The following is a 26,911-nucleotide window of genomic DNA, read 5'->3' as shown; positions in this document are numbered from 1 at the left end:
CTGAGCTCAGCTTTTCTTTGGGGGCCCGGACAGTCAGCAGAGTGGGGACAGCTATGGCTCCCAGAGCCCTCTGGAAGGCTGGGGAAGCCTGACTGGGAGGGCTGGGTTGGGGGGTCTACAGGGATTCGGCCCCTCACTGGCTGGCTGGGAGCAACAGTCACTGGGCAGGTGGGTCCAACACAGAATCAGGAAGGGCACGGGGCCCCACCCCTGATGCCCCTGGGCCCGTCAGAGACAGGAGACAGGAGAGCTGGACCTGAGTGCCCCAGCATGGCCCTGAGGTGAAGCTGGGGCTTGCCTGGAGCCTGGCAACCCAGGGCACTTAAGGTAACACTGGGAGCCCCAGCGAGGAAGGCTCCTGGGGAGGTGCTGCCTGTGAGTGCCTGGGGGAGAGGGCGCGAAGACTGTGACAGCGGTTGAGGCCCATAGCTCAGGGACACCTGTAGGACACATCGGTTATCCAGACCTGGGAAGAATGTTCTGCAAGCTGGAGGGGCCTGTATGGAGCAGGAGGCCAGGGGCGGGGCTTTTGGGGAATGCCGGTGTCCTCCACCCCGCTGGCCGGAAGGCTGTCCATCTTTGCTCTTAGTCTCAGCCATTGAGAATTGTGGGTGAAGGCGTGGTCCTGGAGCTTTTTAGGCTCCATTGGACAGGACAGGATGCCTCGGCGTCCATGCGTCCCTCAGCCCCCAAAGTGTGCCATTGTGGTGGAACACTTTGTACATCCAGGATGAGGGTATCAGTAGTCCCAGGCAGTTGGGGGATACATGTGATGTATTCGGTTTGCACTACAAACGATGCCAACCAGTGATCCGCTCTGCTCTTCCAGAACACGGCAGGGAGGGGCCTCCCAAGTAGCTTGCTTCCCTGCTGCCTTCGGGGGTGGGGGACGTGCGCTTTCATGGGAGAGGCAGGGGTCCCCGCCATCCTATTAGGGTCCCCCTCTCAATGAGGCCCGACCATAAGCGAAATCCATATTAAGCTCTGTGGAAGCCACTTTGTCGCTGTGAGGGGGTGGCCCGAGTGTGGAGTCACGGAAATCCCTGTGGATTTCGTGCAGTTTAAATCGGAAACAACCGACAGCCACTCCGCGTGCTGCAAAGGTCTGCTGGGAGAAGAGCGGAGGGGACTGTAGGGGACGGTAGGGGACCGTAGGGGGCCGGGCGGGGGCAGCAGGTGGGGAGTGAAGGGGCGGTGCAGCGACTCCAGGGGGCGGGGTTTGGGAAGGGGCGGGGCTCGACGGGGGCGGGACGGGGGGCGGGCGAAGTGCCGCTGTAACTCCCCTTCCACTGCGGTCCGGGGCCTGAAGCGGAGCTCTGCGGCCCTGGAGCCCCCGCACCCAGAGCTCCTCCAGCTCCGCACTCAGGGGGGCACTGGGCTGGGTTTAGCCCAGGCTTTGGGAGAGGAGGTGGAGGGGGCGCGGCAAGTCCCAGTCTCCCCGGCCGTCCTTGCGAAGAGGCATGACTTCCCTCTTCCGTGCAGCAGACGTGCCACCTGTCTCAGCGCGCCCCCCGCCCTGTGCCCTATTTGGGTGTCCCTTGCATGGGAAGAATACGGATCTTTAATTGGGTCTGTCACCCCCTCAGTGGAAAGAGGACGGGGGCTGGGGCTGAGAGTCTGGATTGGCGGTGCAAGTCACCCCTGCCCCCTGCCGCCGGCGCAGCTACTAAAGTGGCCTCTGTTTCCTTCTCTGTAAAATGAAGGCCTTGGGGTAAAAAAAGAAAATGAGGGGCTTCACAGACTTCTTACCCATCAGCCCTCGCTGTGGCATCTTCCCACTGCACAAGGCACCGAGTAGCCTCTTGAAAGGACCAAAGTCACCAGGAGGCTTAGTGGACACAGAGACGTCGGATGATCCCTTGAACAATGAAAACATAGAGGCACTTTTCTCCTGGCTGTTTATTACAGTACAAAGAAAAAACGCACTGGCTGAAAACAGATGCCAGATTTCAAATGTAGAGGCAAAAGAGGAGGTGGCAATTAAAACTGATTACACAAGTCTGGGCACTGAGGAAAAGTTTACAGGACAGTGGGTGTGGGTTTTCTATAACAGACACTTAAATATACATGACGATAATTGCAGATAAAAGCCATCAAAGACAAACCCCAAGTCAACTATTAATGTTTACAGACTCCCCCCCACCCCACCCCCAACCACAGACCTTACATGAAAACAAACACTGAAGGGCTTTAAACCAGGAACATCTCACCTCCGCCCTGCAAGGTGCCACTGGGGAAGTGGGAGCCTGGGGGTTTCTCTCAATGATAGAGGGAGGACACCCTGGATGCTCAGCATGGACAGCATGGCCAGTGTTCAGCTCACAGGCCCTCTCTACACCCCTCCCAAATCCGAAGAACTCCAAGCCTTCTGGAAAATTTCCCCTGCGGGCCACCTGTAATATGCGCACCAGGCGGACACTAACAGGTTTGCAATAGATTTTAAGAATCACACAAGACGATAGCATTTTTACTGAAAATTGCAATAAATGGCCAAGGGGTTTCTATTTGGCCATAAATGGCCAAGGGGTTTCTATTTGGCCTTTGTCAGTTTGTACAATGCCTCTTGGTCACATCCACATATCTCATTGCATCAAAACCATAAGCGACTCAACCCCGTGGCTTCTAAGGGAAGCTTCACTGGGGCTTCACAAGGGAGCGCTGGAGCTCCATACACAGCCTGCGTATTTGCAACAGTGTGTAATAAACACAAACAATGCATAATAAACACAACTCTACTGAAACAAAAGCCGTCGCTTTATTTACAAAGTCACAAAATGAAGTATAAATACTTCTGTCATTAACGTTTAGGAAAACCATTTACAAAATTTTCAAATATGTACAGGTAGCTTGAAAAATCACCAGCTTTCCACTTTGTCACAGGTAGAGAGAGGGATGAGCACAGGCGGGTGCCACTCACATCGTAGGGAGGAAACAACTGCGTGGCTGGGGGGCAGGTGGTGAATTTGCTATGGCGTTGCACGCCACTGCCTAAAGTGGTGTGGGTGTGGGTATTTCTATGAGCACTTAAAGCCCCCCTGCGCTCTGGGGGACAGCAGTGGTGGCAGCAGCGGCAGCGGCAGCGGAAGCGTGCTCTTCCAAAACGTCATCGATGAGCCTCAGGTTGCACACCCAGCCCTCCTCGGGGCTCCCTCTGGGGCCTTTCAGGAGAGCGTCAATGAAATCCACCTCACTGTAGTCAGGGGCTGAGAGCACACCGTTGAGTTGGGGCTGGGGCGGGGCCAGAAAGTCATAAGGTGGCAGCTCAGGGGGGGAGCCCATTCTGCTGAATGGACCCAGGGACTGGCTGGTGGCGATGGCAGCAGCCACATAGCTTGGCGGCTCGATGCCCTCTATGGGACTCACAGGACCAAAGCCAGCCATGCCCTGCTGGAGGGACTTGGTGGCACTGGACACCAGCACGGGACCCTGCACTGGGTTCTGCCTGAGACTCTGGTTGCCCAGAAGGCCGAAGCTCACCTTCAGGCCAGGCCTGCCTCCTGGGGCCACTTGATTGGGGGGCACAACTGCTTGCTGTGATGGAAATGTTGGGGATCCCACCGGAGCTCTGGTGGGCGCCTTGGTGAAGATCGAGTTGCTCTCCAAGTGCGGCCGGATGCTAAGGTCTATGTGGCTAAGAGGGGGCTCCCTGGAGACCGCTGTGGTCCCAGCTGCTGCCGCCGCCACCCACGCGGCATCTGTAGGATTTCTTGGCACACAGGGCTGTCTGAGCTGGTGGGGACTTGGAAGCTGGCTGCCCAGGGGTCTGGGACAGAACCCAGGCAGGGGCGCTCCTGGGGGGATGGCCTTGGCAATCTGCAGACGGGCACTGCCTGGGGGGTTCTGGCCCAAGCGTGAGGGTATGGGAAATGGAGGGTTAGGGTTGAAAATTCCTTGTTGATTGCCCGGAGTCGGAGTCAGCGAAGCCATGTCCATGCCCTTGCGACTCTGGTGCCTGGTGGGTGGGATCATTGCTGGATTCGGATTGTTCTGAAGGAGCCCCGCTCTGGGTGGTATCATGGGTTGACTACATGGGGATCTTGCCTTAGTCTGGCTACACTTGGAGGTGACTTGTTCTTGGACGGCTACCGAAAGAGAGAAGTGGGGGTCAGTGCCACAGTCATCCGTGACCTGGGCTACAGCATCAATCTCTTGCCTTCCGCCCTTGGCTCCCCAACTCCTCTCAACTCCCCTTTTTCCTATACCCTCAGCCGACTGCGGTTCTTCTGTGAAGCCCTCCCCGAATCTCCGGTCTGTGCTCCCAGCTACCCCGAACACATGCACCAAGAGATGATCACATCGTATGAAAATGCCAGCTTATAGGGTCTACTTTTTCAGGTAGATTATAAGCTTCACAAGGCCAGGGTCTGGGTTTGCTTATATGTTCAGCACTCTGTACATAGGCCTGGCACCGGGCACGCCTTGACATATATCCACCCCTTGTTGCTGGCCTTCCTGGAACTTGTCTGTCCTGTGACTGCTACTGAAGCATGCCTGACATGTCCCTCCAGCCTGGGCAGCTGGGACATTCAGCTGGCATCAGGCCCCAAGGAATAGGGCTTCTTGCAGGAGAACGCAGTTGGCACTGGGCTAAAATGAAAATGTCGACCACCTGCCAGAGGGCAAGCAGCCACCCCTCGTCCCAGGTTAGAGTCCTCTTGTCCTGGACCAAGGTCACTCCACTGGCTCATAGAGATTGTTTAACACACATGTCCCCAGCTAGTCTGGAAGTTCCACGAAGTGGGGACCACGCCTGACATCTTTTGTTAATTTCTGTATCCCCGGCCCATAAATGTGGATTACATTTGTAGTGGCCATGGTAGAGGGTGGGGACCCCTGCTATCCGTGAAGGCTCTGGCAGCCCCTGCCACAGGCCCTTTGAGGAAGAGCATCCCCAATGCCGGCTCCACTTCCCACACCTCAGAGATGGCTCAGGAATATTTAGAATGGGAGGTCACTCCAGCAGCGGCTGTGGGTGTGGGGAGGACAGGATCAGAAAGCTGAAGGTGTGCCTTTCTCCTTTTGAGAATAACTGCTTTAAGGGGCCTGATTCAGTCTAATTAATCTCTTGAATTAAGCACTGATATTAGAGTCATTAAAACCTGGCTTTCAACTGAGATCCTACTGAAGCTTTCAATGTGGGATCGATCCCATCCTGTGTGCTGTTGAACTGAGCTGCAGACCTCCCTTCTCTCCCTCAGAACTTTCAGAAACACTGACAGTGACTGCTTATGCTGGAGTGAATTCTCACCACCCCGTACCCTCTCCACACACACTCCCAGGCCTGCCCTTTGGGAACAATGACCTTAACTGCTTACCTTGAAATTGACTCATTTGTTGGGCAATATATGCACTCCGCTGTTCAGGGGTCATTGCCGTAAGACCTGATCTCTGCTTCTCTCGCTAAACAGAAGATGAGAAAGACGTGTTAGATAGTGACTACCAAGAAAACTGGCCTTGGGATTGCTGTGTGGGGGCCCAGGACTTGGCTTTGGTGTAGCAGAAAGCATGAGTGAACACATCAACACACACTTGCATGCATGCCCCGCCCTCCCGAGCAAAATTCCACAGGTATAAACAAAAGTAGGATTCTGCACCTGGGTTAAGAAATCAACTGCGACAGCATAGGATGGGGCAGGAAACACAGAGCTTAACAGCAAGAGCACACAGAGAAAAGGTTCAGGCATTTTGGATGTCCTTCTGCTCAGGATGGGTCAGCAGTGAGATGTGGTCACCAAAAGAGCAAATGTAACATTAGGCTGCATTAATAGAAGCAGAGTATGTAGAAGGAGGGAGGTGACAGTCCTGCACTCCTCTGCCTTGGCCAGACCATGTCTACAGTGTGGACAAGAGTCTGGGTGTGCCAGTCTCAGGGAGACCCAGATGGACCGGCTGTACTGCGAGGACACTAGTGATGGGGTAAGGCTCGGACCCGGAACTGTGAGGACCACGAATGGCAGAGCAAACGAGGGATGCTGTGGATGGGGCAGAGCTGACGCTGGGCTATGTGGCTATGTGGGTACCTAGCCTCTGCCGGGCTGTCACGGGGACAGGGCCCAGGCTCGTTCTGGGCGGTGCTGGTATGAATGGCAGGATGATCACACGGTCAGATAAATGCATTGTCTGCCACCCAGTGTCGCCACTCACTGCCAACTTCCCTTCATTCTCCTGCCTGGCTGGAGCATGGGCAACTGGGACAAGCTTCCTGTCTCCATCGCAGGGGCAGTTGGTGGGCCGGGGAAGGAGCCAAGCTTCAGGGCTGTAGCCCCAGCACTGGGTCTGGGAGTGGCTCAAGGACGTAGCCAGCGGAGAAACAGACAAGGGCCCCGCAGCGAGGTTTGTCCTGAGACCCTCAGCCCTTTGGTGTCAGGTTGCGAATGGGACCCAGGTCTGACTCCCAGTGCAGTGCTCACCCACTGCCATCTCTCTCCCCTTCTCAGGAAGCCTGCTTGATAGGGTGCTGACGACCAAGGCAGCTGGGTCAGGAAGGAGCCTCTCCCACCTTAGTCTACTTGTGGAGCTGCACCCCACCCCCACCCCCAGATGCCAGAGGACTTGACCTAGAACACAGGCTGCCCGGCAGGACCTGCTTTTCAGCCCTCATGGGACAGGCAGACAACAACAGAAGCCATTTCACTGTCCCTTCCTTAGCCTGCTTCCTGTCTGGGCCCTTGCTCCCCTCCACTGGGGCCACGCCTCGGGCGGCCCATGGAACTGCCCTCTTCCTGCTAGAGCCTGGGGGGGGCCCGGGGCCAGCCCACACGTGCTCACTGTACTGAGCCGCCTACACCCTTTCTTTCACGTCCTCCTTGAGGTTGTCCCTGCTATGTCATTCTGGATAGGGATCTGGCCACTGAGGAGCGCGGGCATCACATGATGGCCCAAGGCAGGAAGTGGGGCATGGAAGCTCGGCTCTGCCTGCCCCTCTGGGGGCAGCCCTTGCCCTTCCGTTTTTCCCCTGGGCCCTATGCCAGCCTTCAGAGATCTGGGCAGAAGATCCACGGCGCCAGCTTACCGATGAGACATGTGAGGCCCTGAGAATTTAAATGACAGCCCAAAGTGGCACATCTAGGAAGGGCAATGCCTCCTAAATGAAGACCCAGCGCTCCAGCCTCTCTAACCTCTTCAGCCCACTGCTTGTGGGGACCAGCTGCTTCTGGAGACCGGCTCCTGTGGCTGGCTGGGTCAACATCAACCCTAAATCCGTCTGCACCGCCTGCCCCATCAGTTCCCTCAAACAACGCAGTTGTATAAGAGTGGGGGTTGGGGGTGGTGGGGGGACAGGTAGAGGCTACCGAGCACAGCCAAGGAAAAAGCAGAGGAAAGGCAGAAGAGTCCGAAGGGAAGGCGGTAGAGGAAAGACACTCCAAGGGCACAGGAAATAAAAGAGAAGGCTGGGCTGGGGTAGGGGTCAAGGGTGGAGGGACTGGGTGGTGTTGGCCAGATGAAAGTCCAGTGTTCATCCAGGGAAGCACGGGATCCGGAGGTTCCCGAGTTTAAGGGGGACTCTGGTCAGCGGGATGGCTACGGCAACTCCCAGGTTTAAACAGCACGTTGACACTTGGCATACAGGGCTGGGCCTCCGGCATCCTGGGACGCTGGGACGCCACCGTGGAGCAGGAGTCTCTTCGCTAGGCTGGGCGTCTGGAGGCCCGCAGCCCCGCCGCTCTGGGCCTGGTCCTGTTGGCCCTGGCAGAGGAGGCCTCCCCAGGAGGCTGCTTCCTTTGTTTGGCAGACGGAGGCCCCCATCCTTTGTTCTGAATCAATGTGCTCCAAAGATAAGCCCCGAGAAAACAGTTGTTGCCTTTTGACACTGACAATTAGAATCGCTGGGAAATGGAGAAAACAGGAAATGACAAATGTTTTCAGTGACTGGGAGGAAGTGATGGCTGAAAGCTGCTGCTTAGTGACCAACGCTTGGGAAGGATGGCTCAGGCAACCTGTGCTTTTCCTAAGCCCGGTGATGGAGCAGATCATCAAAGGACTCCTTTTTCTAGGGCGGCAATTGTCACGGCGCTCAGTGCTGTTGTGCCGGGTGACACCAACGAGCAGGGTTTGGTGAGTGCTGTGTGAGCCTGGGGGCGCTGGCCTGGGGCCGGCCGGAAGTCTCCCAGAGAACTAGGGCCCCAGTTTTCTTCTGTCACCCCTCCTCCCAGTCCTACTTGGCTGAGGTGCCACATTCACAGAGAGGTCTCAGGCAGGACGGCCACCCTGGAAGATCTGTGGCCGCCTTTCTAGAAGCTTCATGCTGATGCCCAGGAAGCTGCAGAGCCCTCACCCAACTCTGGGGGCTCACAGAAAGGCAAGTGCCTCATCTGTGCATGCTAGGCTGGAGAGAGAGAGGCAGAAAGCTGGCCTGAACCCCACAACTGCCCAACTCAGTTGAGCCTCACACAGCGGCCCCCACGAGCAGGCCCGGCTTCCTCCTTCAGCCGCCACAGGTGAATGTCTCCTGTAAGCCCAGCACCTAATCAGGCGGAGGAGGTGCGGGAGAGGCAGAAGGACAGATGCCCAGCAGCACTCACACACAGGAGCCTGCGAAGGGTTCCTGGATGTCGGCCAGATTCAGACTGAAGTTTTACCCCCGACCTCCAGGAGAGCATTCTGACTCAGAAGGGGATTCCCGAGGAGTAGCTCCTGGGGGATGGCAGGGGATGTACAGCACCTTGAGGGGGGAAGGCGGGGGGGGGGGGGGGGGGAAGAAGGAGAGGGGAAGGGAGGGGAGGGAGAGGGAGGATCTTTTTCTACCTTTAGGTAACTGGGCCTCCTTTCCAAGCACACCTGGCCCCTGAGAGTCCCCACGGGGAGCCAGCCTGCCACACAGCAGAAGGCACTCAGCTACCTTCAAGTTCAAAGGTTAATGAGCTCTCCTCTGCGTGTTGATTCATGTATTACTCCACTAGGAAAAGCACCTTCTTTTGTAGTTTCTGGAAGCCTGGTTTGGAAACAACTCACCCACCTTTCTGACTTATCCTTTGAAATGGTAGGGAAGACAGCATTGTCTTTGGAGAGCATGAAGTCAATATCGGAATTCTTGGGGCTCTCACACCCAGAAGGATGGGGACACCTGAGACCCATGGGCTCTGGCTCCCCGGCAGCCCGTGGGTGCAGGGAATGCAGATACTTCCATCGGGAGCCCTGTCGGAGGGGGTGCTGACGCTCTTGGGCTCCACCAAGTGTCCTTGGGAAACCATAGGGGTTTCCTACAGTGAATGACTGCTGAGGTTCCTTGTTTCCGGGGCCCTCCTGACTCTCAACGCCCATGACTTTCTCCAGAATGATGGGACTGAAGAGTGTGCCATCAAGCCACTTCTCTCTGTTGACAGCTGAGGCCAAGATCTGGCCCTCTTGCTTTGCCTCTGCTCAATGTCCTTCCGGGCTCAGATTGCCCCCAGCGAGATGCGGGCCTCAGTGGCTCTGGAGGTGGTCCCATAGCAGATGGGAAGATGGGGTTTACTTAGCGGCCAGAAGTCCCTCCGTCAATCAGTGGACACACATCTCTTGTGGGATAGCGCTGGGCTTCTCATTCTTCCAGAGCTTTTAATGGAGGGGGAAGCTGACAAGATACAAGTAACTTAATCGAAGAAGATCCCTGCAGATGGTGACACATTTTCTAAAGAAACCAGTGATAGAGTGAGGGGATCGAGAGCGGGTGGGCCTGGCCGAAACCCTGAGTCTGTTCTGCAGGGGTCCCTCTGGGCCCCTCCAGGACCCTGGCATAGGGGCCCTGGAGCCTCCCCCATGCAGAGGCTGCTGCCCTTGGGTCTGGACCAGTCTGAGGCTGTCTCTAGGGGCTTCACTAAGTCAATGCCATCAGCAGCAAAGATCAGAGAAGCTGCAGGTCAGCTGTTCTACTCTCCAGTTTCTGTCTTTCTGCTTGATCTCCGGCTGCGTGACCTCTATTCTGATTCCTCCCCTGTCTCGGGCGGTTCAGGGCTGCCTGGTCCTGGAAGGGCTTGGTCTAAATGCTGGGAATGATCCCAGGGCAGAGGAAACAAATGTCTTTGCGGCTTGCCTTTCTTCTTCTCCTGTGGGGCCTGCATCCTCCGTCTCACACTGATCCTGGCCTTCCTGAGTCCCGGGCTGAGCTGGCAAAGTCACCCCGTCCCTTGAAGCCCCCGAGGAGCACCCAGCTTCCAAAGCTTCTGAGGAAAGCCTGGCTGGCCAAGCATCTGCCTGGCCCTCCTCCGCTGCTGGGCCGAAGGCAGAGCCTTGGCAAGAGACACAATAAGGCAGGGGAATGAATAGGAATTTGAGGCAAGCTAGCTGGGATCCCGGTCCATGACGGTCCATGACGCTGGACTCGTGAGGAGAGGGAAAGGCAGGGAAGAGCAGGTTTGCTGATTCTGATTCCTGGGCAGTTTTGGGCTGGACTTTGAGCCGTGATTTCTCCGGGTCCAGCCGGACCTCGAACAGCTGAGGTGCCCTGTGAGTCGGAGAGTACACAGAAAAGGGCCCAAGGAGAACAAGGCCATATGTACCCGAGCAGGATTTCCATTAAAGGCCAGAATCCCGGAGGCCCTTTCAGCCTGATGAGCATCTTCTGATCACTATCACTTAGCAAACGCTCACGTCTCCAGCTTTTTCTGCAGACCGGGCAGGCGGCCTGGGCACACTGATATTTTACGCCCCAGAACAACAACGCCATAGTTCACGTGATACTCTCTGCCAAGGCCCATTCTGGCTGGCGTCCCCCATCTCGCCCCTGTGACCACTAACGTGACTCTTCAAGGCAAGTCAAGCCGTTCCTTCTAGACTCCAGGGGCTGATCCAAACTCACAGCCATCGTGGACAGGCTCGGCCTGGCTTCCTGCTGCCTGCTCTCCTCCAGCTGCCAGTCCTCTAGTGGGGGGATCCGGCTTCCCACTTCTAGGGCACACGAGTCTTGGGTGGGGTCAGAGAACACCTTGGGGGTGCAGAGTCCACAGTGGAGCTGGCGGGAGAGACAGTCCCCGAACACCCACTGGGCACAGAGCAGGCAGGCACCGGATGGGTGGGGGACCTCCAGGAGCCCAGCCCCTGTCCCCCTTCGGGCTCACAGTCTGGCCACAGGGACAGACAGGCAGGGAAAGACCCAGGGTGCTGGAAGGCTTACCGCAGGGAGGGGCAATTGCACCCGGGGCAACCCCCATTCATTTCCCTGCCGGTGAGGCTCAGGGGCCTGGAGAACTCTGCTGGCTTGGGTGGTCTCTTTGCCAAAGACTGTCCGGGGCACAGTAGAGAAAGCACTAGAGATCCCTCCTAGGTGTACAGAGCTTTACGGGCTGTCACCTCCTCTGTTCCTCCCAACAACACTGTGAGGCAGGCGGGCAGGCTGAGCAGGGGACGGCGCCCCGGTTGACAGATGAGAAAGCGAGGCTCGGGGAAGTGACTTACCTACAGCGTCGCAGCTAGGCAGTAGTGGAGCAGGCACCTGCCTCCAGGCCTTCGGATCCCAGCCGCCCCAGGGCGCTGCCTCTGAGGTGCTGTACGAGGAGGTGACTCGGGCCAGCTCATGAGCAAAGGAGCTGCTGGGCAGGAAGGACTCACTCCCCAGGGCCTGGCAGGATGGGGGCTGTCGCCCGAGGCTGACCTGGGGGTGCCTGGCTTCCCCAAGCTTGCAGGCTTTGTCTACATGAGTCTACAACAACCGATTGAACAATCCATCAGCTGCTTGGCTACAAAATGCTTCTGACTGATCTTGTCACTGCCATGACTGCCTGCCTAGCCGGGTCGTTTCTGGGGGGCTGTGGTTACACACACCAACTGGTCTGGGGCAACAAAACCAAACAGCTTTGCGGTCTTAATTGCCTTGGGTCACAAACTCCTTTGAGAATCCCTTAAAGGCTATGGTCTCTCTCCACAGAAAAAGCACTCCCAGTGGTGTTTCCCCACTCCCGGCCCACAAACATTTTACGGATAATTTCAGGGGTTTTCTGGACACTTACTGCCCGTCCATGGATCTCAGTTAGGGATCCTTTGCCTTGATCAGTCATTGTTTTGTTGGAAAGATAGCTGGTTCATCGGCAATGACCTCGACCAATCCCGATCCCTCCCACCCCCTTACCCGCCCCCACCCCCCAACAGAGCACACAGTTCTAAACCGGTTTGCAGGTTTGTGTGTGTAGAAATGCTGGGCAATCTGCAAAACCAAATGGTGAGTGCAAAACCAAACAGTCAAGTGTAAATCCCACCACAGCCGAGTCCTGAACTTGTAGCCCTCCCTGCACTTCAACTTACCAGGGCCCCAAGGCTTTGGGACTCGGGTGTGTGTGGGACCTTTCCTTGCCATCGTGTTCTAGATGACAGAGATTTTGCCAGAATGGAACCCATGACCCAATTCTTTCAGCCAAAGGCAATTTAAAAACCTTGCACTTGATAACTGTGTCAGAGAAAATTTCAAGGACCAGAGGGAGGCCTGCCTCCATGGGCTCTCCCTTCTACAAGATACTGCCTCCTTCCTCTCATGCTGGACCTCCTGGGCTGCGAGCCCTCACTCGCATCTCCCAGCATCACAGGAGAAAGGGAAATCTTTATCCCCCAAACCAAGTTAAACGGCTGGAAGCAATTCAATTCATTGTAATAAACACTTACTAAGCACTTCCCGCGCACAAGTCCTTGCAATGGATGAACACATCAATGGATGAACATCCTTGCAATGGATGTCCCGTTCGAAGTAACAATAAAAAACCGCTGCCACTGAATTTATCGAGCATTTGCTCGGCACCAGGCACTGACCCAAGTGCTTTCGACATTTGGTCTCACTCAGTCCTTTAAGCATCTATGAGGCAGGACCTGATATTGTCTGCATTTTATAGATGAAGACACTGAGGCCAGAGGTTAACTAAGTTGCCCAAGGTCACACAGCTCGTTGGTAGCAGAGCAGGATGCAAATTCAGGTTTGCCTGGTTCCCAACCCCACAGGTGGTTAGCCACTGTGTGTGTGTGTGTGTGTGTGTGTGTGTGTGTGTGTGCGTGATATCAGTCTTTAGCTTACCACGTTGCAAAACGAGTTTTGAAATGTAGAAACTATGAAAACACACCATTTAGAAAAGTTCAGGCAAAGTGTGGCAAGGGGTTTCCAAATTCTTAAGAACAAATTATAAATACTTAAAGAGGGGATTGGGAAGACAATCTGACCACTGGAGAGTTTCGGAGAGTCCCCCAGACAGATACGAAACCAAAAAACAACACAAAATGTTCTTTGCAAGTCAACTCAGCGCACTTGGGAACGAAAACTTCCTCGCCATTCTCTCAGTATACGGACTGTGTGTGTGGACTGTGCAGAGCCATCCAGGACTTTCTACAATTGACAATTCTTTTTGCCTGCATACCTAGCTCCTTGATCATTTTATTGTCTTAAAGATTTTATTTATTTATTTATTTATTTATTTGAGAAAGAGAGAGAATGAGAGAGAGAGAGGATGAGAGGGGAGAGGTCAGAGGGAGACGCAAACTCCCTGCTGAGCAGGTAGCCCGATGTGGGACCTGATCCCAGGACTCCAGGATCACGACCTGAGCCAAAGTTAGTTGCTTAACCAATTGAGCCACCCAGACTGCCCCTCCTTGATCATTTTAAATGCTATTTTATAGCTGCATCGGAGTTTTTACAATCTCTAAATGCAAATATTACTAGAGTTCTGGTTGCCCTCCCACTCTGGTGCCACAGCCTCAAAGCGTTGAATAGGGCTTATTTGGTGGGAACTGAAGCACTTTAAGCTTTTGCTCCGGAATCCCTGGTAGCTTCACGTGGCTTGGAGGGTAAGAGTGATGGGTCAAGAACCAGGACCCCCAATCAGCGTTAACATACGCTTGCAGGGCCTCAGTAGCTCAGCACTCGGAACAACCTGCGGACAGCACTTGGACATTATCAGCGGCGGAAAACGCCCCAGCTCTGTGGGCGATACTGTCTGGGCAGAGACTAGGGGTGGGCCTGGACCCACTATTCATTCTATGGGAGCAGAATGGGAGCAGCACTTGGTGGACCAATGCAATCCCCAGTTGAAAAGCGAAATAAATAAAATAGATGAGATTCAGTCTCAACTCTGACTGACTAGGCGCTTTATAACTGATGCTCATGCATCTTCTCTGTTTTATTTAACTTGGGAGGAAAAAGCCCTGATTACCACACACCCTATAAATGTGAAGCTCAACTTTCAAAAAAAAAAAAAAAAAAGGCTGCTAGGGACATTTCAACTCCTTGAGGTTTCCAAACGTAAGGTAAATCCATCTCTTTGGAACCGCTGAAAATCTCAGAATAGCAAGTCAATTAATAATTATTGGTGGGCATGATCTAGCTCTTAGACTGGCTGGTTCTCCATGAGTCTAAATTTTGCATTAGTAGACCATGGGATGGACAGTGTGTGATACTCGTAGCACCTATTTCAGAGAACTCACACCCACTCAGTTCCCTGGATCATGGGCTTTCCATGATTGCCAGAGAGCTTGTTGGACTGAGGTTGGGTCCCTTCCCCCTGAAAAATCCTCCAGTGGCTTGCAGTTGTCTAGGGACAGAAGCACATCCTGCTAAATTCTGCTCTTTGGGCTGTCCATAAGCTTGGGCTCCCGTCTTCTCAGCAGCCCTAAGAGCGGAATTTTATGTTCCATACTGTCATTTACTCTGCCATCCAGTCATGCCTGTATCAGCCCATCAAAGGCTGCCATGTGTGTTCAGCCCTCTGAGCTGGTGCCCCTTGATTCGCCCAGCCTAGAACGCCCTTTCTCCCCACTTTCACTCTGAGACTCCTGCATGTCCTTTGAGATCCAGCCCCTCCACCCTGGGAATTCTGCTTCTCCTTCGGTCCAGCTCCCACGGCTGAACACCTGCAGCTGACGGAACATCCATGCTGGGCCGGGTGTTCATCATCTCTCAATCCGTCTGGGGCCCAGACAGTGCCTGGCACAGGCAAGGGACTCAGCAGATACTCAGAAAATTCAACTGACCTTACTCTTCTAGGAGCTTGGCGTGATACGCTGGGCACTTGAGAGATGGTCATCTAGTGAAGACCGTGCTGGCCTCTATCCCAGCTGAACGTTAATGATAAATGGAGTCTCACCCCTGATTTAAGCACGTCTATTCATCCCTTTCAACACTGTTGCATTAATAAAACCCATCGGTAGAACAGAGTGGGATCATATCCACACTGTACAAATAACATCAACTAACAAAGAAGCAGAGGTAGGAGGTGGGGTACAGACCTGGATCTGATTTACAGAGTGGCTAAGACCCAAGCAACTCCTGGGTTTGGAAGCCCAGAGGCTCCTTCTCTGCACCAGAAGAGGAGCAGTCCAAGGTGTCCTCCTTCCTTTACACTGGGGCATGAAGCAAAGGTCATGACTACGCCGCATAGACATCCAGCTGCTTGGCAAGAAGTGGATGTCTGTCTAACTCTATAAATTATTGACTAGATCAGATATCAGTCCAGTCTTCTCCACCGTGGAGACTTGGAAGGAGGTAAATGTGTATTCACAAGGTTAGGGGTGTTTACTATAATTCTACCGGATTCTGGGAGTTTGCAGATTTCTAGGCTGAATCATCCAGGAGTTCAGGCAAGGAATCTTGAGCTCTTTCCTTTCTTCTCTCTGGCCTTTACTAACCGTGTAACAGAAGTGAGCAGAGAAAGCCCAAGAGAAGGAACTGGAGATGGGGAACATATGCCAGAGACTCTCAGAGCCCAGAGTCCTTCAGGGACTCTGCCGACTTCAGAAGTCAGCTCCGGTCCTTCAAGTCACAGGTGAGATGAAGGTACACGGGTACTAAATGTTGTACAGAGAGCCCAAAGAGGTCAAGGCAGAGCTGTAGAAGAAGCTGGCTCTTTGGGCAAATTGGTGAATGTCCCTACACATCAAACAGAAATGACAGGAGACCGTTTGGCAAATTTGAAGTAATGCATTGGGAAAACAGGAAGAATGTAATGTGAGTTAGACTTTTTGGCTTTTTGGCTTTTTGCTTGGCATTTCCCTACTGGGCCAAGTGCAAAAGGGATTTCAATATATCACAACCATGTGTCTATTAATAATAATACAAGAAAGCCGTATAGCTCAAGTCTCAGATTTTCTAAGGAGTAAAATCCTGGAAGCTCTATAAGTAGCATTGTCTACCAGAATGTTCTGAGATGATGTTGAATCATCCTCCCTGAAAGAAAAGAATGCTCTCTATACCTAGGCTGTCCAGCATCATAGCCATTGACCACATGTGGCAACTGAGAACTTGAATTCTTAATTTTATTTACTTTTAATTGATTTAAATAACCACATGGGGTTGCTGGCTAAGTACTGGAGAGCACAGCTCTTTGGCATAGGGGCTCTGGAGAAAGAAGGTCTGGACTGGAATCACGGACTTGCCGCTTCTTAGCTATGTCACTGTGAGGAAGTTACTGACTCCTCTATGCCTCAACTTCCTCATCTATAAAAGAGAGGTCATAGTTGTACATTATGCATAGTGTGGTAGGGGTTATGAAGATTACTTGAGTGAACACAAATTCACAAGTGCCTGTTACATGCACTCTCTGAAGATGAGCTACTGGTAGTCTTCATTACCAATAATGCCTCTGCCTTGTATTGAGCAACTGCCCAAGGTCATTCATTAGTAAATGCCAGAGTCTGGACTGGAACCCAGATATTACCTGACTTCAAAGCCCATGCCCTGAGTTTTGCATGATCAAATTGCCCAACAGAAGCCATTGCCATTATGATAAGCAGACCTGCAGGGAGAAGATCCTGGAAGGCCGCAAGGGTTCCACAGCTGTGGAATGGCTTCTGGGTTGGCTATGGTGTGACCTATGTGTCCTTCTTGCAACAGCTGTATCCTAAAATTAGGAGAACTTGAAGTTGGGGTATTTCTGTTAAGACCATGTGGTACAGGGGGTGGGAGGGAACTAAGGCTCACTGAAGAGATTCTGCCAAGAACTCTAAGGTAGCACCAATCCCACCCGCTGGGTGGAGCTTTCCCTTAAATTTTGTTCAAGTGTCGTTGGAGCAGAGTATTCCCTATGCAAGAACTGGAAGAGTTTGAGCTTTTTTGGATTTTTTCCTTTTATAAATGTATAGAATTTAACTTGAATTTTTCAAAGTTTAAATATCTGGGGCTGTCTAATATTGATGGGGTTCCCAAATCAAATTCACTTGGTCAAATCAAGATCTCAGACTTGGAATTTAATCACAGGATTAAGTTCAACTGGTAAACTGCTACTTTGCTGATAGAGCACAAAAAGGCAAATCAATAATGTATACATCAATTAAGGGATGAAGGAAAAAATTTTATGCAGCATGAATCCCAATGAGGAGGCAGGTGGCCTGCGAACCACACAAGCTAGAGACTGGTGTGCTCCTCGGGGTCTCCCATAGAGCCAGGAGCAGGGCATGTCTGCAGTCCACTGCTGATATTTTGGTTGGCCATTTTATCTGGGGCCCTTTTGTAGTGTGGCCAGAACTGCTGGGTAATTAGCTAGGAAAACTGTGGTTGGTCAGGGCAGGTGGGCCCTGGGAAACATCCCAGGAGCAAGGTGAGGTCACAAGCATTGCTGTGGAGAACCTCAAGGGCTGGGTAAAGGGGTAGAGCATCAAGGCTTTCTGGAATCCAGAGCCTCAGCAGCCAGGAGAGGCCTGTGGCACAAGTTGCTCTGACAGATTCTGGAAGGTTCCTAGGGTCTCAGGATGATGACAGTGATGTTAACACTTACCATGTGCTGACCATGTACAACGTGCCAGGCACTGAATTAAATGTAATCCCCTTGAATTCCCAAGACAATCCTGAAAGATGGGTACCATTACTATTCCTCATTTTATAGGGAGGAAAATAAGGTTCACAGAAATGAAGTAACTTGCTCCAAGTCCACAGTTAAGTAAGGGGCAGAGCTGGAAGCCAAACCTGGGTCTGAACTACTCCCAAATCCGGGCTTTTAATTACAAATACTAAAAATGCAATGTTCAAAGCCTAACCCTCATGCTTATGAGTCCCCACATTCTTTCCCCTCCAGGGACTCCCTGCTGGGTCCAGTGAGCACTGCTGATAGGCCCCAGGGTGCCAAAGGAGCCATCCAACTAACCATCACATTTGGGCAACCGAGGAAGGGAGCGGCAGGATTTCCTTTGGAGACTTCCGGATTTAGACAACCAATTTAATGCAAGCATCCAACTTCACTCCCTCCCAGAGCCCCACTAAAAATGTGGTAAGGGTTTTGTTTTGCTTTTAAAGACACAATCTCACAAGGAGAAGGAGAACAGGAGAGAAGACAACCACACCACAGTTTCCCAAGTTAAAGAATAGCTAGAAACAAGGTTAACTGACTATGCAGCCCCAGGAAACTGAATCACAAGACATCAGAGGGGAAGGTGGAAAAACAGCTTGGTGGGGATGGCCGAATCTCTACTGGGCTCAGCCCCAGGTTGTCTCTGGAAGGGAAACCAAGTGGTTGGAGGGGGCCAAAGCAAAGGGATAGAGCCTGGATCCCCTCCCCCTCTCCTCACCCGGGAGTAGCTGCTGAATTCCTGCTCTGCTTTCTAGATCCTGCTCCCTGGATCAGCTGAGGACACCACTTCACCCCAAAAAGGTGTCTGGTGTTGACCTATGCCTGGAGGCTAGAGGACTTGGAGGCAGGCTGTGGCAAGCTTGAAATCTATATCTCTTCCGGGCGTCCAATACCATGCCCATGACTCTGTCAGAAATCCCTATGGTGGCGGGCTCTATACATGCCCCAGCCCATTGTGCCTTGGGCCACCGACTTCCCTAAAAGGGGAGCTGGGGACGGACAGTGACCAAGACTACTCAGCTTCCCTTCTGGAAGCCTTCAGCACAAGCTTAATGCATAAGCAACAAAGAGCCCTATTACCACTATTAGCTTGTGCTCACTGCTCAGTTCTTCAACATGAAGTGACTGCTTAAGATTTCATTCATAAGTGGTGAAACTATCTAGAAATGCAAGAGAATGATGACGTCGGAATCAAGAGAGTGGTTGCCTCTACAGAGTGGAGAGGCTGAGATCACAAGAGGCACAAGGGGATCAACTTGGGAAGGGGGGGCAACATTCTATTTCTCAACCTAATCGGTGGTGACACAGGGTTTCACTTTCTACTTCTTTAAACTGGACGTAGAGACCTTGTGCACTTTTCTGTGTCTACGCTATCTTTCACAATAAAAGATAAAGCTATATACAAAGCTGGTGAAATAATGTGAAAGACATAGTTCTGCATAGAAAACATAATGAGGGCACCTGGAGACCTTAGTCAGTTAAGCATCTGATTCTTGATTTTGGCTCAGGTCATGATCTCATGGTTCTGAGATCACTTGGGGCTCTGTGCTGGGCGTGGAGCCTGCTTGAGAGTCTCCCTCTCCCTCTCCTTCAGCCCGCCCCCTGCTCATGTGCTCTGTCATTTAAATAAAGAAATACATCTTTTTAAAAAAGAAAAGGTAGTGAAATGCTATATCGCAACATGTTAACAGTGTTTATTCTTGGCTTATTTATATATCATATATTTATATATTTTAGTATCCCATGGAGTTTGTGTTTTCCCTATACTTGCCTGCACTTTCTAAGTTTACTCCAAAGATTACTCTTGTAATCAAGAGACTGGAAAATGACAAGGTCCCCATCGAAAATTGAAATTAGTGAGGATCAATGCAAAACAGGTGGGTGGAGCCCTCTGTGGAAATCTATGCAGACAATAGCTACCTAAAGAGATTGGTGACTGCCTGATCTACCTAAGAAGAGCTGGAAGCTCACCAAGAGGCCTAGGATGCCTTTCTAGAGTTGGCTTTTAGAAGTCAGGAGAGTCGTTATCTCTGGGGAGTGGGAAGGATACACAGATGGCTACTAAGATATTTTCAATGTTCCATTTCTTAACCTGGTTGGTGGGTACATGGCTATTGGTCTTACTATCATATGCCTTATATGCTCTTCTGTACATAACATACGGATTCAAGAAAACCAGGATTAGAAAAAACCAGGAACCATGCAAATAGAAAACACAGTGCTATGTCAAAGGAACAACTCAAATTCATAAAATATCATCAGTTTACAGGTTAGGGGAAAGTCGCTTTGGAATTTCAACCTTATTTTCTTTTTCATGGCCAATCCCAGCTCTCTGGAGATGCCCCAGTCTGACAGGTTTAGGGTGGGGTCAAGGTTAGGAGGACCTAGCACCGCACACTCTTCATGAAATTGAGGGTTGGTCTGGTGTCGGTTCTCTGATTCCTGGTGAGGATGCCAGTACTTCCGGGGCTCAGGATTCCTTCCCCAGATTTTGTCCACATGGATGTGTGAATATGTATTCTAACTACAAATGGGCCCATGCTCTCTGACTATGCCACTTTCTCACAACTGACCGGCTGGTCTCCTTCCTTTCCAACCTTTATGGCTGTGGGACATCATTCTCTACTTTCCTTTTACTGGAACCCTCATCTTCTGTCTTCTTCTGACCCATTCTGTCTCCCTGGGGCTGACTCCTTGCTCTCTCACCCTTGAACTTTTGTAACTTGAAGGGAAATGAGAGGTCAACCTATGCGAGGCACCATTTTCTGTAGATGGAGAGGTCCATGGTTTGCTTAAGACTGACAAGCAATGGATAAACCTTGTTCTGGAAAAACCACCTTGGTGATCATGGTATCCCTCCTGCCAGGTAGATATAGTGGTTGCCAAGGGCTGCGGGCAGTGTGTCACAGAGAGTTATTGTTTAATGGGGACAGAGTTTCAGTCTTGCAAAATAAAAAGAGTTCTGGAGGTGGATCGTGGAGATGGTTGCATAACAAAGGGAAGGTACTTAATATCACTGAGCTGTACACTAAAAGATTACCATTTTTTTAAAAAGATTTTATTTATTTGACAGAGAGAGATCACAAGTAGACAGAGAGGCAGGCAGAGAGAGAGGGAGGGAAGCAGGCTCCCTGCTGAGCAGAGAGCCCGATGCGGGACTCGATCCCAGGACCCTGAGATCATGACCTGAGCCGAAGGCAGCGGCTTAACCCACTGAGCCACCCAGGCGCCCCAAAGATTACCATTTTTGTGTCATTTGTATTTGAGCACAATTGAAAAAAAGAGGAAAGAAGGTGGTCAAGCAAGCTAAAGATGGAGAGTCGGAGAGTCTGAGAGACACAGAGAGCACCTTGTTCCACTGATTTGCAAGGACTCGGTCTCTGGGAATGGCACCCAGAAATGCCACCTTCTGAGAAATACTGGTTGCTACCAATTCCCTAGTTGGTAGGTGGGAACTCTGGGGCTCATGGTAGGGAAGAGCTTGGCCCCAAGACAGAGAAGAATAGAACTCGGCACAGCTGATTCCCAGTCCAGGGTGCCTCCTTGCAAGCCCACTATCCCAAAGGAAGCCAGTGTCCCTGGTCTAAATGCTAGGACAGGAGGAAAGAAGGGTGGCGGGTAGCATGTGCAATGTTGGTGTGTGGCTGGGTGGAAACATATCTATATGCAAGGCTGATGGCATGAGGAAGAGAAAAGAGTAGACCATACAAAGTCAACTGCTTTCAACCTCTCTGTGATTCTCAGAGAGAGCCAGGAGAAAGGGCAGCCCATGTTTCTGAGTTAAACAGGCAGAGTGGTTCTGTGAAAGTCTGGGAATGGCCTGAAGCCTCAGGGCTTGGCTTGGAGCGAGGGGTGGGGTGGGGGCACTCTCCAAATGTGTTTTTGAAGAGAAGAAGCTTCTGGAGGCCATGGTGAACACTCCAGAGGAAGCCTGGCCAACTGGGCCTTCAGTATAGCTCCCTCTGAGACGCTCAGGTGTGAGGCCAAAAAGAAGATACCTCATGGCATCCTGGCCCTGCCGTGTCACTCCCTGACTCTCTGAAATGTCTGCCTGCTTCTCGTCCCACTGGGAAGAGCCAGAACTCAGTAGCAAGAGATCTCACTGGGCTAGGCCCTGCCAAAATCCAGGCCAGCCTGGCCCTTAGCTTCTCCAGGAACAAAGGAACAGCCTCATTCCTCTCTTTTTCACCACTGGCCCGCACATCCCAGCTTTCTGGCCTCTGGCTTCCCCTATGCTTCTTTACAGATCTCTGGTCCTTGCACATATGTTCTAGCCAGTAGCATATAGAAATGGCCACCTGACCCAGATTTTACCGTGTTAAGTTAACAGCCTGGGCTCTGAGTGTTGTCACACACCGGCACAGGGGAGGGGCTCTTCCCCCAGAGAATTTGGAGGACACTCCCACCTGCTCTCAGCAAAAAGCCCATCTACTCGGCTTGGCAGTACATGATCTGAGAACTAATGGAACCCAGTTAATCCAGTGGCACCAATCAACGAAGGAAGCAATGAAGGGCAAGGAAAGAGCCAGCGGGGGAGTCAGGAGACCTGGGGTTTAGGCTTAGTTCCTCCTTATGCTTGGCAGCCAGGTAGACTCAGGTAAGTCCCATTGTCTCTCTAAGCCTACTTTTTCATGCAGAAATTAAGGGCAATGACAGCGCCCACTGCCAGGGGCTGTTGTGAGAATGGGATGGAAGGACAAGGGGAAATTCCTCCATATGGGCTTCGGGCAGTGCCTGCACAGGGAAGGGCTAGTTCCACCTTCCGTCCCCACTCCCATTGCTATGGAGAGCTGTGGCTCGGAAGCTGGGTCACCTGAGTGTAGCCTGGGCTTTGCTATTAACTTTCTGAGCTTGAGAAAATCCCTTTCCTTTTGTGTCTATTGAGATGGTGGGTTTTTTTGTTGTTGTTGTTGTTTTGTTCTGTTAATATGGTTCATTACATTGAATGATTTTCATAGGTTGAACCAGCCTTGCTTTCCTGGGATAAAGCCCACTTGGTCACAGTGTATAATTCTTTTATATGTTACTGGACTGACTTGCTAGTTTTTTTTGTTTTTAGAATTTTTGCATCTTTGTTCCTAAAGGGTATTGGTCTACTTTTCCCTATTAGGCCCTCCCTGTGTCCTCTTCTGTAAAAGGATGTCATTGAACTAGACAACCTCCAAGGTTTCTTTCAATATTCATGTTCTCTGACGTTGTGATACAAAGACAACTAAAAGACAGTGATTCTTAGGCCCTAGACAAAGCTTGGACTCTTCCCTGTGTAGTCAAGAGGCTGAAGATTCATTTTGCTGATTTCTCATATGACTTTAGTCTCTTCAGTTGACCTCACATGCAAGGCCCAAGCATCTTTAGATGCTTAGGATGGAAACTAAAGCCAGCCAGCCAATTCATTTTAAACTTCTTCCAAATGCATATGGTTGTATTTTCCTAGACCTGGGGTCAAAGGGTGAATTGAACAAACAAGGAGAAAGGGGGAAGGGAACCAAGAATCCAAACACTGAATGGAGAGGCAGGGAAAAAGCACGGTCCACCTGCAAACTAATCAAACAAGCCTTGGCCTCATTCTCCAAAGTAGCCAATTTGGCGCTACCCTTGCACTGGTTCCTGTCACTATCTGTCCACCCCGAACTCAGGGAAGGGCCTGTCCTGTCATAGCTACCACAGGAACGATGTGGTGATGTGGAGATCTGCTCAGATCTCCTGCCATGGGGAGCATCATTGGCTGGCAGCCTTCAGGAACCATCCCGTTGGCTTTGTCACCATATGTGGCCCTGACCCCACTCCCAACCATTGAAGGAACATGGCAGGTATACTAATGCAAGCCCACTCCTGTGAGGTATGGGACTCTTCCAGCGGCAACTCTGGCTCAAGGACTCTCCATTGGCCTTGCTGAAACTTTCCTGGAGCTGCACTGCATTCAAGGTTGTTCTTACCCAGTCCTTCTCTGGCACCCAGTCGTCACGGACCACCTGCACTGTGGGCAGAGGCTCCCCTCACCCCAATGCACGTCTTAGGCTTCTAACCGCATACTGAAGGCAGACACAAAGGAGCACATGGCTACTCAGCTCTTCTTTCTGCCCCAAATACAGAGAAAACCCTTCCCCCCCACCACTCCTTACACTGCCCGTGAGGTGCCACAGGGAGCAGTGAGCAACATAAGTAGTGCTCCCCTGTCTCTTCCCTTAAACACTTGGCTCACAGCTCAGAGACTTAATTTCTGTCTGAGTTTTATTGGAGTTTCCAGAACTTCCTGGGCCAGATATCTCTTTCTGTTATTTTCCTTCCTCACCCCAGTCATGAACTGGGCTACACAAGTCATGAGGAAATGCTGGACATGTCCAGCAGCCCTCAGTAAACACAGTACACTGCCCTGAAGAGAAAGTTCTGGTAGCTACCGTACTGCTCTCTCTCCCTCATCGAAGCTTTGCAACCCAGTAAATGGGTGGATTATGGGGCTGTTCTGAAGGAATGAGGTCTAGCTCTGGGAACCAGAAAGGCAAACATATGCATAACCTATCACTAATGCTGGATGAACAGACGTCCTTTTTGATGTGTGGACATCCAATGAAAAAGGGTACATCAGTTACACTAAACTTAGACACGGTCTTCAAAGTCAGTATGTGCAGGATATACTGATAGCTAGTTTGTGGACTTTAATAAATAATTGGCCTTCTCTGAATAAATTAATTTAAGGGTTTAGTTTAATTGTAAAATTGTATTTAATAGCAGAGGATTACAGCAGTGGTGATAAACTGTCAAGAGCACATGAAGTTTGTATCCCGTCCCCAGATTTGAAGAGCAGAATTTATGAGCTCAGGATCTGCGCCGGGAATCAGGGGACTCCAGCTGTTACTCAGAGCCAATCACTTCATGACCTTGTGGGACTGTGGGACTCCCATACCTCAGTGGAAAAGTGAGGGGTTCACCCAGATCAGCTTTCTGGACCTGGCTGCCTGGGGCCTATTATGAACTGAGGGGCATCTCTCGCTTTCCCCCAACTGCCCATCTACAAACCAGATGCGTGTGGGACAGGAGGGAGATGAGCACTCAAGGGGCTGCTGTGTAGGGCCAGGAGGCCCAGGGGTCTGGTAGGTAGGGAGGTCCCCTGGGCCGCTGATGTACCAGACTGCCAGAGAGAAGGAGGGAGACAGAGGCTCCTAAACTGTCCGTGCCGTTGCCAAGGACACTGGGGTTCTCCGTGGGGTGTGTGTGTGTGTGTGTGTGTGTGTGTGTTTCTTCTGAGGGCTTTGTCTGTTTGCTTCCTCTGGAACACCTGTCATCTTATCTTGTAAAACGTATAGTGTAGTCGTCTAGTACTGTAGAGGCGGCCTGCTCAGTCAGCCTTTTATACATTTGTGCGACACGTATTTACTGAAACACTGAAACGAGGATTTCTGGTATAGCTTGATAAGTGCAGAGTGTTTGAGAACAAACAGGAGAACCCAACCTAGTCTGGGTGGCAGTTTCATGGCGAAACCGAGCTTTCAGCTGTGGCCCGAAGGATGATGAGACGTTGGCCAGGTGAGGGACTCCGGGAAATTGGCAAAGTTCTCAAATCAACTTGATCTATGTCATAGCCATACCCAGGGCCACTCCTCTGAAGACCCAACGAACACCCAGGTCGTGGATATTTGGGGGAATGCTTGCAACATGAGGCTTATGGTCATCCCAAGGAGCACGGTGCTCTATGGGCAGTGGTGAAGGGGATGGATGGATGATCTTCACATTTCAGTTCCTAACTATTAAATTCTAGAAGCTTGTTAACCTTCCAAAAGCCCTAAGGTGTCCTGAGACATGAGGACGGTGCAGCACCTGCTGTTTCCTAGATTGGAGCTGAATCCCTTTGGGGAGGGAGTAAATAGACTTTCTATAGAAGTGAGCATTTTGGGAAGCTTGTGCTTGGGAAGGAGGGGGCAGATGGATGTGGATGGCGGAGGAGGTCAGTTATGACAGCTCAGTCAGCCTTGCTTGCCCTGTGCTGCCTATATGCTTTGGGGGAACCTGGCGTCACCCAGGGCTCTAGAAGTGGGACGCTCAGCTCCACTCCCACGAAGCGGCATAGTAGGCATGCAATCAGGGGGTTCTGGGAAAGAAGCCTCCTTGTTTTTCCGACAGAGCTTCTAGAAGCGACTCTCTGTCCAGCTCGGCTGGATGAGGGAAGAGGAAGCCTGTAGCCCCTGGAGCTGCTGGCAGCTGTGTGTGCCCACAAGGGGGAGCCAGCTTGAGGATGAAGAAACAACTTCCTCTGTAACTGTTGAGCTACCGATTCAAATCACCCCTGAAGTGGACCCAACCTCTGGACTTGCACTTACAGGACTCAGTCAGCTCCCTTCACTGGCCAAGGCAGTGCGAGCTGGTTTTCCTGTCATTCGTGACCCAGACCTCTGAGTTCGTGAGGTCCGGGTTATACCTCCAGCCTCCCGTTGGAGAGCATCCCATTCCCAGGGATGAAGCCCAGGGCTTGTTGGACCCTGGTCAGCCTCAAGTCATGCTCCTTTGTGCCCGGACCAGTTTACAAAGAAATCTACCACACATGAACCGCGCGTGTGACCTGCTCCGGCAAAGGTGGCTGGTGCGGGTCAATGATGACAGGCTTAGGGTCTTCATTCAGATCTCAAGTGAGCTGCTCAAGCTCTTAAATACTCTGTTTTGCATGAGTTGAGTGCGATACACATTTTAGAAGCCGAACTACATTAAGGATTCCTAGTTCATATTCGATTCCAAATAACTCGAATATGTACTTTGTGGGTTTCTGTGAGGAAAATAATTGATGGTCCAAACTGGAAGTCATCTATAGAAAATAGGCAGAGCTAGCTCCTAAAAGCAATTATTGGCATCGAGCTCCTGAATTTTTAAATCCCTTGAAAAGTCAGAACATACCAGAAAGTAGAGATTTCAGAGGTAATAACTGTAAACAAAATATTAAAAGCCCATAAGGGGTGTTGCCAAGTAGGATGTTGATGGCTCTAGAGACAATCATGAGGGCTCATTCCAGTTCCTCATCCCTAGTCTAATATTCTGTCACAGACTTTATTTACCCCGAGAGTGGGAAATAGACACAAGTCAAGTGCAAGTTTATAGGGAAACACTCGGCTTTCGGGTACCTCTTCTGGGAGTGGGGAGGTATATAGGTTGAAGTTTGCCTGGAAAAGGAGCTCAGGCAGGGCCAAGAGAAGATACTG

The 26,911-nt window shown here is 51.6% G+C and overlaps 1 protein-coding gene across 2 annotated transcripts in view; it reads right to left on the bottom strand.

Annotated features, from left to right (window-relative positions):
• Window positions 1-2,638: 2,638 nt before the first annotated feature.
• LOC111139160 (mastermind like domain containing 1) overlaps window positions 2,639-26,911 on the bottom strand; it is a 109,985-nt gene continuing 85,712 nt past the window's right edge. Inside the window, exons 4-6 of one of the 2 annotated variants that reach the window (XM_022491327.1) lie at window positions 11,374-11,617; window positions 5,316-5,400; window positions 3,085-4,082 (exon numbers count right to left, since the gene is read on the bottom strand). In XM_022491327.1, the coding sequence (XP_022347035.1) occupies window positions 5,360-5,400; window positions 11,374-11,617 (285 nt within the window). In that variant the 3' untranslated portion in view covers window positions 3,085-4,082; window positions 5,316-5,359. Of the gene's footprint in view, window positions 4,083-5,315; window positions 5,401-11,373; window positions 11,618-26,911 lie in introns of both variants that reach the window. The other variant, XM_022491326.1, reaches the window with a different exon arrangement.

The sequence above is a fragment of the Enhydra lutris genome, unplaced genomic scaffold (assembly GCF_002288905.1).
Source record: "Enhydra lutris kenyoni isolate GAN:26980312 unplaced genomic scaffold, ASM228890v2 scaffoldscaffold96, whole genome shotgun sequence".
In the NCBI taxonomy this organism is placed as follows: Eukaryota; Metazoa; Chordata; class Mammalia; order Carnivora; family Mustelidae; genus Enhydra; species Enhydra lutris.
This window is presented reverse-complemented; position numbering and strand designations above follow the sequence as displayed.